A 13,386-nucleotide genomic window follows, 5' to 3' on the forward strand; every position below is an offset into this window, starting at 1 on the left:
GGGGGCAATGCTGTCTAACAACCATGCCATTGAATGACTCAGCTCTGTTTCCAGAAAATGAGTAATCACTCATGTAGCCCAGTTCAGATTGTAATCAGCAGACCACGCAGAGTTCCTCAAAGTACATCTCCTTTGGTTTTAATCAGAATTTTGCTACACCGTATCGTAAACTGGACCGAAGTGTCCATGAGGTTGGACAGATTAGGCACTTCCGCATCAAAATCTGACCTCTTTGTCTTGTACAGCGTCTCGGGTGTAACTGTAACATATTGTTTATGAAAACGAATTGAACATATTCCTGCTAAGTAGCTGCTCAAGTTTTATGTTCTGTCATCTTGTATATTATAGCATTGTCTAACGTTATCCGGATTATTTGTATCTCTATGAATGAATAAATAAGTAACCCAGAGAAAGAGATTGGTTACTCTTACAAACATGACCCATCTTTCCCTATTGTTCTTATTTTGTAAGTTTCTTGTGGATTTGGAGGTGTACCTGGGTTATCAGAAAACTTTTTAGTTTTGGCTTCATCTTTGTGTAATAAATAATGACATGTAATTAAAATAATTTTAGAAACTGGCATACACTGCAACATTTACAAAGTTGAATTGATTCAGACATTTCAGGGGTCAGGCAGATACGTTGGCAGCAGGACCAAAACGCAGACACGGATACGGAATCTGCTTAAAATACACGTTTTAATGAAAAAAGGAAAGAGAAGAACAGAATGAAATGGAAGGAGCCAGTGGAGAATAAAGAGGCTGGAGAGCTTAAATACTGAAGAGGGAGTGGAAATGACCAGGGAACAGATAACAGGATGAAGAAAAGCAATGATTAGCTGCTGAACCAGGAACAAACTAGTAGCTGAGATAAGGTGAAAACAAAAAGAATGAAGAAACACAAATAACAGAGAAAAAAAAACTGAAATAAACACTAATGAAACAAGACCAAAACACAAGCAATAGGAATAATTGAACCGAGACAAGAAATAAACCAAACTGGAAAAAATGTGAGAAAGCAAACCAAAAAGAAGGAAATTATCAAAAGAGAAAATAACTGAAACAAGATGTCCAAACTCTAAAGGTTCATATGAGCAGGGGGGGAAAACCGAGACATCCATTCTGAGAAACGCTCTCCCTGGACGATCCCCAGGGTTTCCCAGCCCAGAATGGAGACCAGCCAGCTGGTTCTGGGTCAGACTCTCCTCCTGGTGGGAGGTGCAAAACATTTAGAAGACGTGACTCTTATCCTGTTCTACATATGTTCACACAGCCTCTCATACACTCTGCAGGACTTTTACATGCAGACTACAACAAAAATATAGTCTGCATGTAAAAGACTATATTCTACAAGGCACAGTGTTTCTTTTTTTATCACATCTACAATAAAAACATATTGTTGTTTATCTTGTCTGATACTCATTTCCTAAACAATGTTTTGACCTTTTTGTGTGTTTTGACTTGGCCACATGCAAAAAATATATATATATATTATGATAATTTTCACAATCTACCTCCAGCATCAAATGCCGTTTAGATAATATCAAGTGGAAAGGAGCTTTTTCTTAAACTTGTTCTGTAGACAAATGATACAACTTGTAAAATGATCCAGTTGTTTGTATCCTTAGGCGTGTCTGTGTCTGGGATGCAAGAAATGCAGTAATGTGTTACAATAGCGCCACCTGGCGGTTGCAGAGATAATTGCACCTTTAGAGCCGAAGTCAAATTCCTTGTTTGTTTGCCCCAAATGAACCTGATTCTGATCAATCACAGATGGTTGAAGGACAGGACAACATCTTCACTTTTCAATATTTAATGTCACTTTTATGGAAAGCTTTGCTGAACTCAGAATTACCCTGCAGTTTCTTCCTGTCCTGAAAATAAAATCCGGGAATTGCAGCGATTTTTGCATTAGGTTTTTTTTTTTTTTACATCCTTAAATTAAGTTGAAGAGCAAGGGGAATAGTAGTACTATTTAATAATGCACATATACGTATTCCAGAAGGTTACATTTAATCAATAGCAAGCTACATAGCTTGGAAATTTTTTTTCAATGTTATGTTTTTTATTTGTTTACTTTCATTTTGGGGGATAAAGTTAGATTGTGCATTCCTAAGCAATCTGTGAAAAATAATTTTTCCAGTTTGGACGCAAGAAGGAAAAATAATTTTTACTCAGTTCGTATAAACTTGACTGAAGTTTGTTAAACTGGAACTTAACTGTTCTAAACAGAACAGATATAGAGTAGCTTCTATTCTCTTTGTGAAAAACACATAAGAAAAAACATTTACAATGTTTTTTTTATGCATGAGGACTACACTGGACTGTAATAAGCATAGAGAATATGGCATAACTGGTCAAATACATATGTAAAATGTCTCTAAAATAATCAAGTCAAAAAAATTTATATATATATCAAATTTCTGGTGAGGCACCGACTTAATTATAATCGGATTTACAAATCTAGACCCCCTGCATGTTATTGTTTACGTAAGGAAATTTTGCGCATGCGTACAATGCTGGAGGGAAAAAAGACAATTCTTTAACATGTGATGTTTAGCCGCGCCGCCGCCGCAGAATAATTCCGTTATCTCAATCAAACTTAGACATGTAGATATTATTCATTTCATGCTGTGCTTAACAGCAAAGGGAGAAACCATTAAAGTACAACTCAAAACCACGTCTTTCTCGCTCTCTGTATCAGCGCAGCTTCTGTGTGGCTAGATCGCTGTTACTCTCTTACTCTGCAGTTGTGGAGTCACTCACCTCGAATCTGTTTTCTGCCGTTTCTGATCGCTCCTTAGCACACGAAACACGTTACACATAGTTGGTGACAATAAAAACACAGTACATTAAATACATAAGCTAATTTATGGAAAATCTGTTCATACATTAAATGTTTTTAACCATTTTATTGGCGACGTACAGACAGGAGGAGCATGCTCCCATGGAATGGCAGCCAGCGCAGATAGCGAGAGGTTGCGCAATCCCAGGTGAGGCTCAGCTCGCTGCTGCCTCACCGGCTTCGCTTCTAACCATTTGAATGGGTAAATGCAAAAATTCAGCGATTTTGAAGAAAAATAACATCAGATTTGGTTAAATTAAATGAAAAATAGGTACTTTATAGTACCACGTGGTACAAACCACATAGCTTCTAATATATTATTTATATATAAGAAATGACTCCCATGTCATTTGGACTCCCATGTCCAAATGACATGAGGGCCCCGATGACCACAGGCACCACTGTGGTCTTCACCTTCCAGGCCTTTTCCAGTTCCTCTCTGAGGCCCTGGTATTTCTCCAGTTTCTCGTGCTCCTATTTCCTGATGTTGTAATCACTTGGTATTGCTACATCCACCACAACGGTTTTTCTCTGTTTATCCACCACCACAATGTCTGGTTGGTTCGCCATTACCATTTTGTCTGTCTGGATCTGGAAGTCCCACAGGATCTTAGCTCGGTCATTCTCCACCACCTTTGGGGGTGTTCCCCACTTTGATCTCGGGGCTTCGAGTCCATATTCTGCACAGATGTTCCTGTACACTATGCCCGCCACTTGGTTATGTCGTTCCATGTACGCTTTCCCTGCCAGCATCTTGCACCCTGCTGTTATGTGCTGGACTGTCTCAGGGGCCTCCTTGCACAACGTGCAAATCTGTTACCTCTGGTGTTTAGGGCCTGTTCCTGGGCGGCCAGGATGAGAGCCTCTGTGCTGTCCTTGAGTCCAGCTTTCTCCAGTCATTGGAAGGATTTCCTGATATCAGCCACTTCAATTATTTCTCGGGTTATATATATATATATATATATATATATATATATATATATATATATATATATATATATATATATATATATATATATATATATATATATATATATATATATATACATACATACATACAAGATGGTAATGGCAAACCAACCGGACATTGTGGTGGTGGATAAAGAACAGAGGAAAGCCGTTGTGGTGGATGTAGCAATACCAAGTGACTACAACATCAGGAAAAAGGAGCATGAGAAATTGGAGAAATACCAGGGCCTCAGGGAGGAACTGGAAAAGACCTGGAAGGTGAAGACCACAGTGGTGCCTGTGGTCATCGGGGCCCTCGGGGCAGTCACCGCCAAACTGGAGCAGTGGCTCAAACAGATCCCAGGAACAACATCAGACATCTCAGTCCAGAAATGTGCAGTTCTAGGCACAGCCAAGATACTGGAGGAACCCTCAAGCTCCCAGGGCTCTGGTAGAGGACCCGAGCTCAGAGGATGAAACAGACCACCCGCGGAGGGTGAGAAGGGAATTTTTTTATTTTTTTTATATATATATATATATATATATATATATATATATATATATATATATATATATATATATATGTGTGTGTGTGTGTGTGTGTGTGTGTGTGTGTGCGCTTCTGTGTCTGTCCATCTGTTTACACAGCGTGTTGTGAACACCTATGACGTTGAAATTGCTCCATCAATGCTGTAACTCTGCTCTGCAGAGGTTTAAACAACCAGCAGGGGGCACCACGGTGCTTTTACGTACCTCTGATGGAGAAAAGGAAAACACCTGCTCAACGATAAATGACTAATGCATTTCAAATGCAAGAAAATTTGAACTGTGAAAACAGTGAGTTTCTAAAAAACCCTAATATTAGAATATGAAAAAAACGGGGGCGGGGGGGAAGCGTTTTAAATGAGTTCATAGCCGTCATTTCATAACGGCTGATTCATAGCCAAAACACAAAATTAGAAAGTGAGATCATAAGATTTTTTTTACTGTAATTAGTAGTTATTACTCTACAATTAGAAGACATATATTTCTAATGTCTTCTAGTTGTATTGTGCTTTTTGTTTGTTTGCTTTTGACATTTAGAAATAGTCTAGATTTCTGCATTTTCAAGATTATAAGAGAGAAAATGACCCCAGATTACCAAATAAAATCAGTTGGACAAACTTATTTAATGCAAAACTTCTGCTTGAGGTTAAAGTGATAGAAGTGGTTGCATTAAATGTGTGTGACACTCAAATATAGACTCGTTTTTTGCACTGTTCTCAGAAGGATGTTCGGGGAAGTGTAGCAAGTCATTAAGCAGAAAATGTTACTTCTGACTATAAAAAAATCACTGAACACACAAAACTGTATCTCAGCAACAACTCATCGTGTAATCAGATAAATCAACAAAGTGTGTCAAAGTTCATGTTTTGTACTTGTTTGTTAAGCAAAAAGCTTTAATGCACAAAAGATCAGACTTGACACTGAAAGAATAGTTTTACTACTTTCTGAGGACGAAATATGGGATTTTTATTTCTTTATGTGTTCATTTTGGTAATAGTGACATGATTTGCCACAAGAGCACGGACAGAAATTGTTCAGAATCTTTCCCCATTTTACCTAACAATATTTTAGATTAAAACTTTGTTTCACTTTTTTGTATTCACAAATTAAAACAGTGTTGCAAAGAATCAGAGATAGAAGACAGAATGCTAGCAGAGATTTTTAACCTGTGTTAAAGTGTGTTGTGATTTTCACAATATTTCTCAGTCCAAAAAACAAACAAAACATTTTTTTTAACATCAAATGTTTTTTTTTTTTTCCTTAAAACGTCTAAACTTGTTCGGTGTAGATAATTCATTTCAGGTTTGACCACTTTACATATTTTAGATGTACAACTAGACATGGTCAAAGATGCTAATAGTCTTTTAACGCAATGGAAATGTAATCAGTTACACTGTTTCAGTAACAACATTTTCATTACAAATATGCACAAAACGCTGTCAATATTTCGCTAATGTCGAGAAAACGCCATTAAATAAGAAATGACATCAAAATCGCACGTGAATAAGTCAGTTCACGCGATAAGTCATTAAAAATCATACGGCAGCTACTTCTTGTCGATCTTCTTCTTCGTAGTTTGCGAAGAAGAAGGTTTTTTTTGTAGTTGTTAGAGCCAAAACGATTAATCAGGATTTTTTTTAAATGGCATGCTTTCAATAAGCAAATTTATTTTCAAAAATGTCAAATATGGTCAATGGAAACAGCTTTTGTCACTCTGTGCAGCCATATATTCTCATAGTTGATTCTGTACAATTCAATAAGTACCAACTCTAAATTAAATTGTCATGAGAATAAGTTTTTGAAAAGTATTTTGACTTTTTTATTTTATTTTTATTTTATTTGCCCCAAGTGCTTATATCCCTCACTGAAGAGCACCCTGGGTGAAAAGCCTTATAATTTATTTGATCTATTAAGCAGCAGCTACGAGAACTGAGCTGAATAAGCAAACTATTTTGAAGAGGGCTGCCTTAGTGTCCCTTTGTGTCATAATGGTGATATATAAGAGGACTCAAATGCAGAGAAGCAGGAAGAGGCAAAAGCGGAAATAAACAGCTGGAATGAGGAGCGGAATGGAAGCCGATGTGAGAGGAAAACAACAACAAAAGGGAATAAATACTAATATAATTAAACAAATCCAAAACACAATGACAGTAACTGAACTAACTCAATAAAAAAATAAAGACATGATTAAAACAACCAAACACCAAAGGATCAAAACACCTAAAAGCATAAAAACCTTTATTGATTCAATAATCTGTGAAACTAGTTTGAAAGAACAAAAACCAAAAAAAAGGGGGGATTTTTAGTTTTTTTTTTCTTTCTTTCTTTTTAACACCCAAATGTATGTCTAATAATAATAATTCTATTACTGTTAAAGTTAGTTGGAATTAGTTTGACCGTATAGAAAAATGACTCAGTGTTTTTTTTTTCTTTTTCTTTTTGGTGTCAATTAGACTTAACAACACAGACGTGACAGACGTGACTGCGTAAAAAAAAAAAATGAAGAAGAAAAACTGACAGAGCGCGCGCGAGGCGGAAGACTGAGTCAGTCTTCAGTCAGGCAGCAGACGGAGGGGATCATGAGGCGGACCAGGTTTCCTTCCCATCACCAGCATCACTCCAGACCCAGCTAAGGAACGATGTCTAACAACACCACGGAGGTGCAGGACTACCCTTGCGTGCGCTTCTACGTGTCCACCCTCTCCTTCTCGGTCCTTCTCTTCTTCAACCTCATCATCAACTGGACCATAGTTCGGGAGGAGCGGCTGCGGAGCCATGCGCGCTTCGTGCTGGTCTTCCACCTGCTGGTGTCCGCTCTGGTCCACCTGGGCATGAGCAGCGTCTTCTACTACCAGATCCACCTGAACGCCCAGCTGAGCCCCGGCGCTTGCCGGGCCATGATCACCGTCCTGATCAGCAGCGCCTCCAACACCCTGCTGACGCTCACGGCCATGGCTCTGGACCGCTTCGTGGCCGTGTGCTACCCGATGCGCTACACCTCCGCCTGCACGGCGGCGTACTGGCCGTGGCTGCTGGGCGTGCTCACCTGGATGGTTGCCCTGGCGATCCCCCTCAGCCTGCCTCTCAGCCCGGGTCCCCCGGCGGGAGAACACGTTACTTGCGACCGGAATCAGCTGAAAAGGGGCGAGCTCCAGAAGGTGGTGTTCATCGGACTGTGCACGCTGCTCATTCTCTACAGCTACGTGCGGATCCTGGTGGAGGGACGGCGGCTCGGGGTGCTCAACCGGAGGAACCGGGCCGGCTGCAGGACCATCGCCCTGCACGGCACCCAGCTGGCCGTTTACATCCTGCCCAACTTTGTGAGCTTCGTGTTGTACCTCATGTTGAAAAAAAACATTATTGAGAGTGACACCAAGGAGCTGTCCGCCGTGGTTATCTTTGCGTTCTTCAGCGTGGCGCAGTGCGTGGCGCCCGTTGTTTACGGCTTGCGCAAAGAGGAACTTCTGGAGCAGTTGAATCGTCGGTTCCCCTGCTGCTCCAGGTACCTGAAGGCTGTGCTCGGCTGGACCGTGAGAGCCAACTGGCCCCATACACAACCCAGAGGAAGGTATGTCGCGCTCGGTCACTTTTCTCAATCTCTTTGGTGTTACGCAGGGGCGTCTCCAGAAAAGTTTTTAGAGGGATGCCCAGAAGGGGGCCTGGGGTGGGTTACCAAAGTCACAATTAATGTATTCATCAATTTATACATTTTCCTTGTTGTATTATCATTTATTATTATTATTCTGAAGTATTGCTATGGTTTTCACCCCTCCACCTCTGGGCGCCTCTTTCAGAGCTTTCTGCAACAACTTCTGCTGATTCTTCATTCCTGCACAAAAACACATGTCCAGGAGTAGTTGGCAAAAAATGTAACATTGTCCTCTCTGCTGAAAGCTACACTATGGGCTCAAAATATGAATCGCTAATAAAATTATTTGTTACTTTGTCTAGGCCGATTGCTCTAAATTGCAAATGCAATCAAATATCTACTTTTAAAAAATGGTATGTCCTGAAAAACAAAAAAAAGGCCATGCAATATTTTGTCAAGTAATTTCAGAAATACATTTGTATTTGCATCGTCGCACGAATTCTCCATTTTGCAAGTGGTCGTCTGGAATCTGAGGAAATCCGTTCGTCTGACTGGAAAGTGGAGCGTTTACCGTCAGTGGTTAAAGTTCGGATTCAGCTGCAAGAGTTTGTAACTTCCTGTGTTGCGTTCTTTGATGTTTTGAGTTTTTGAATTTCTCCAGTAAGGAATGAAACCCTTAAGGCCGGTCAAGTTGACACCCGCACTTCTTTTTTTGTCAGCAGAACAATGTTGGAATACCGTTGGAATGTAGCTTTGTTTTGTCTTGCTGAAATGAACGATAGTTTTACTGGGAAAATGTAGAATTCAATTGGTGGGTTCGGTTTTCCCCAAGTCCACACTCTTTATTAACTTTGACCAATTTCACACAACGTTGTGTGTCTAAGTCTGAAGCTTGGACTTAAGACACATTTGATTGGACTTAGACATTAAAAGGGGAGTTGAAGACAACCTGCAGCTGTCACACCTTTGAATCGCCAGGCGACGTGGTGACAGCCTCTCAATATGGCTGACTTCTGTAAGCGTTAGTGGGCATCTGGGCTTGAGGGTGTGATCCACCGCTGGCAGCTGGTCTGTGTGGTCAGGATATTAAAGGAAAAACACACAGAGACCGCCACTGTGGTGCATCTTCTCGCCATTTACACACATGGGCTGCAATTAAGTCTGAGGAGAAGGAAAACATCACCGGACTTCAGCTGAGGGTAGTTTTTTTTTTTTGTTTTTTTTTCAATTGCCTGACACATTTTCCGTGCAAAGCACCATGCTGACATCCACTCCTCGCTTCCACAATGTTGGCTCAAGCTTTTTTATTTTTTAACTGTTGTATGTGATGTCAGAGAATACATCAGAGAAACTCATCTTTCTGGGTTTATGAAGTTTATATGTTGGTTAAATGACTGTAAGTATAAATTATAGGTGTATTTATGTTCCACCTTCCAGTCATTGCTCTTCTAAACACTCACTTTCGAATAACTGTAAAAGGATTTGGTGCCATTTGAATACAGTTTGATAAAAAAAAAATAAAAAATGAGGGTCATCAATGGGTATGTAAGTTGATTTGGTCAGAGTGCCAGCAGTGTGCTACAGGCAGTACTGGGAGCACCTGACAGTCAATCAAAACAGTGACTGACTTGCACCAGATAAGAGAGATGATTCATGGACAGTAGTAGTAGTAGAGGCATGATGCAGCCACCCAGAATGTAGGGCATACGGATGTCAACGTGCCTTGATGTGATCCTGCTCTTCAGTACTTCTGGGTCAGAGCGTATCTCTTTTGATCTTGTGTATTTCTCGCCCATTTTAAAATCCAGTGATGGCTGCTGCTGCTTTTAAGTCTCTGTAAGACAGGAAGTATACACTCTTGGACCGGTTCAGTGTTTTCTGCAAACACCGAGCGAGGTTTTGCTGGAGATTTCCTCCAAGTTATTCCTTTCCGCTGTCGCCACTTGCACACTCAAGATGAGGGAATTCTGCACACTTATTGCCTCGACTTAGTTTCTTTCGATGTAAAACTTTTGGTAATTCCTGCAGCAAACAGAACTTGAGTAAATTGTCTTATAAATATCGATTGAATGGAAATGTGTGCAATTCAATGATTGGATCCTTTTAAACATATGTATCTGTAAAAATTGGAAGCAGCATAGCGCCATGTTCTATTAGACCTATTCATAAACGGATTTAATTCCTGTGGTGCTTGACAATGTTTCTGAGCTGTAGCTTTCTTTATTTTTAATATCTGAAAGATGCATCCTTGCTAACATTAAGTTAAAGGTAAATCTATCTTTATGTTCGCTCACATAAGACACAAATTTTTCCTGAGTCCCGCTCCAGAAAAACTCACACTTCACTTGGTACCCAAAGCTTAAATCTTTTATTAATCCTAGTTAAAATTACGAATAATTTTTAACTGACATATTAATGTTTTCATGCCATCTATTTTGTCCAGAAAGATATAAAAAATATGGTTAATAAAGTGCAGAGTGGAATATTTGAGATGTGGGCTATCATATATATCTTATTTCTATCCAACAATGCATTTAAACATTCACCCGTTGTTTATATATACTTATCCTTGCAGAGTTATTGGTGGTGGTGCTAATATTTCCATAACTCCCTGAACATGTCACCAGTCCATCACAGGGGAGTGATTAAATATGATGTGGAACCCCCCCACCCCCAGAAAAATTCAAAATATAGTCAACCATCATCTTGTTACAGCTAAATGTAATAGTTGTTTGGCTGTCAATAGGGGCTCATTTAGTCTGACAATCCTGTGCTGAGACCTTGTAGGCTGTAAAAGTGTGATGAGAAGAGAAGTGGCCATTTCCAATCACGATTCCAAATAATAACATCTGAAAAGTCACATACAGTTAAAATAAATACAACAAAAAAAAAAAAAAATGACGATGAACTCAGACATCCCTGAAGGGTTTAGCTGCCTTCACTGCCGTTGTAAAATGACTAACATATTTTTGTAAAGTCCAGTGGGAAAATGTCACACAGGATGCTTCCCTATTTAAAACAAACAACGTTAAGTCACATGAGCTGTCTAAATAAAGGTTCGCATTTCATGCAACATTTAGGTCACACTGATGAGCAGACGGGGACGTGGCTGAGGGAATCATTGTTGATGTTTGTCTGCAGCGGCTCCGAAGACGAGTCGTTCTGAAGAAAAATGAGAATCCAGGAATTTCGAGCGCCTAGAAAAAAAAAAAGCTAATGCGTTCCGGTATTGCCGCAGCTACATCCAATGTATTACTTCAGAAAAATGTATTGCGCTAAGTGGATTTCAAAAGAATTTATTAGTGACACGAGAACTCACCGCCTGTTTTGTTATTCTTGTTTATTTTTCTGTTCAGGGAGCGGACGCTGACCGCTCAGACCATCATCTCCTTGGAAGTCCCACAAGAGAACCGGGAGGAGGAGACCGAGCCGCTGCCGGACACCAGTCGCTCACATGACTCACATTCATACGAAGGAATTATGGACAACGCCTGATGGGAACGGCTCATTAATGTCAATACTAGACGGAACAGCTTTTGTTTCCAGCAGATATTTTTATCTCGTGCCGGAAAGAAACTTTGTGAGATGCTCCTAATGAATTCCTTCATAAGAACATTTAAACCAGGATGTGCAGATGCAAGGGAAAACACAAAGCCAAGATCTTGGACTGTTAATTCTTCTTTCATCTGAAGCTTTCTCCAAGGCCAGGTGGAACAGTTCTCTGATTGCAGAAGTCCTGTTTACGGCTCAGGGGAAACCCAATCATCCATCTGCATCCAACCTCTTCCTCCTTTTGGGATAATTGCTGACTGGCACGGAGGATATATTTGAACGTTTAGCCATCTGGATGGTTTGTGTCATTCATACCCTGGGATACAGAAAAACTGTCAAGCCTGAAATTCATTCTTTCAGGCTTGATTTCTTGAGGCTGAAATCAGCAGAAGGAACTAAAATGGCTCACGACATTTTGATTTTCACAAGAGGAATTAACACTTTGGCCTGTGTTTGAGAAACGTCAAAGCACACAAGCAACTCAGCATGCCTGTTTGTAAAAAAAAAAAAAGAAGTTATTTTGTAAAAACTACTTTAAGTTATTTGTATAGTTTTACGTTTGAGATATTTTTACGCTACTTATCTGTTTTATCCGGTATTAGGATTTTTTAACCAAAAGTTAAGCACCAATTGCATTTCGATCGAAGGTAAAATACGTTCAAAGAAATTGACCATGGAGCTTAATGCATGCGTGTTTTTGTGCAGCAAGTTTCTTGCTATTTAAGAGTTGATTTTTATCAAACATGCATGCATTTCAAGTTAATGTGTTACTACAGGCAACCATTTCCTTTTTTTCTCTCCAAGGATTAGAAAAAGGGTTTGAAAAGAAAAATTGCTTAATACTCTGAAGTAGCTCTTCTTTTAAAGTGATGAAAAACGAATGGCAGAAATCACATATTGTCCACTTTCTGCTTGTTCATCACACCGTTATGCAACTTAAAACATAATTTAAAATGAACTTAGTCCCCATTTACTATTTTCAGCCAAGTCCATAAGCTACAGAACATTTCAAAATGTGAATTTTCCTGGATATGTTACCGTTTTTCTAAAACTCAAAAAATATCAGAAAAATAAAATATTTAAAACATTACATTTTATTGTAGTTTATTTTTGCTATTGTGTTTCTTCATAAAAACACAGTGTGACCAATAAAAAAAAGCAGCTTTCAAATGGCTTAAGGTTTTTTCTAAAGCAACAGTACTATAATTTTACTTCGCATTGAATCATGATTTCAATGGAATTGAACACATTTATCTTTTAAACAAATGTACAAACCACATCCAGACTTTATAACTATCTGATGTAAAGAAAAATATATCACTTGAATAGGACCTGTCTGAGCACATGAAGTAGGCTAAAAGATCCCAAAAAGCAACAGGTCAGTCAGAATTAGGAAGCAATTTCTAGAGCTTTGGTTCCACAAAATGACATCCAGGGCAGGGTCGTTATTAACTCGTTATATTGTGTTGTGACTAATATTTTTTTCGCATTCTGTTAGTGTATGTTTGAATACATTTGAATTAACTAAAATCTCAATGGCGACGTATTTTACACAGGAAGCAAATATAAAAAGGAAAAAGGTCGTATACGGTCTCTAAAACCGTTAGCCGTTTTGCTGATATGCTTAGCTAAGTTAGCTCGCCTAAAAAGGCCCATTATATCCCAAAATACAATAAAGGAAACTTAAAGCAGACATTATGTAGGTTTCAATCATTTTGAAATGTATGTACTCACTTACACAAGCTAACTTAAGTATACAACTCGGTAAATACTGTGTTGATAAACGAGGCAGTGTGTACTGATAGCTTCACTGGCGGTTTAACATAGGCTATTACTATTAATAGTCTTATATCTTAACTGATGATTAGATAGCAAATTCTTGTCAAACCAAGCCAACCGTTAAAGGC

General features: G+C 39.2%; 1 protein-coding gene across 1 annotated transcript; it reads left to right on the forward strand.

Moving 5' to 3' along the window:
• The first annotated feature begins 6,640 nt into the window (after positions 1-6,640).
• Positions 6,641-12,569, forward strand: LOC103480486 (odorant receptor 131-2). Its single transcript, XM_008435444.3, has 2 exons — positions 6,641-7,906; positions 11,284-12,569. Exons 1-2 carry the CDS (start codon positions 6,978-6,980, stop codon positions 11,420-11,422), a joined length of 1,068 nt encoding a protein of 355 aa, XP_008433666.1. The 5' UTR covers positions 6,641-6,977; the 3' UTR covers positions 11,423-12,569.
• Positions 12,570-13,386: the final 817 nt, after the last annotated feature.

This window comes from Poecilia reticulata, chromosome 18 (genome assembly GCF_904066995.2).
Source record: "Poecilia reticulata chromosome 18, P_reticulata-male-v2, whole genome shotgun sequence".
Lineage (NCBI taxonomy): Eukaryota > Metazoa > Chordata > Actinopteri > Cyprinodontiformes > Poeciliidae > Poecilia > Poecilia reticulata.

Coding starts and splice junctions, on each gene's coding strand:
- LOC103480486 (XM_008435444.3), top strand. CDS start 6,978: ATGTCTAACAACACCACGGAGGTGCAGGACTACCCTTGCGTGCGCTTC. Junction 7,907..11,283: donor CATACACAACCCAGAGGAAG/GTATGTCGCGCT, acceptor TTTTCTGTTCAG/GGAGCGGACGCTGACCGCTC.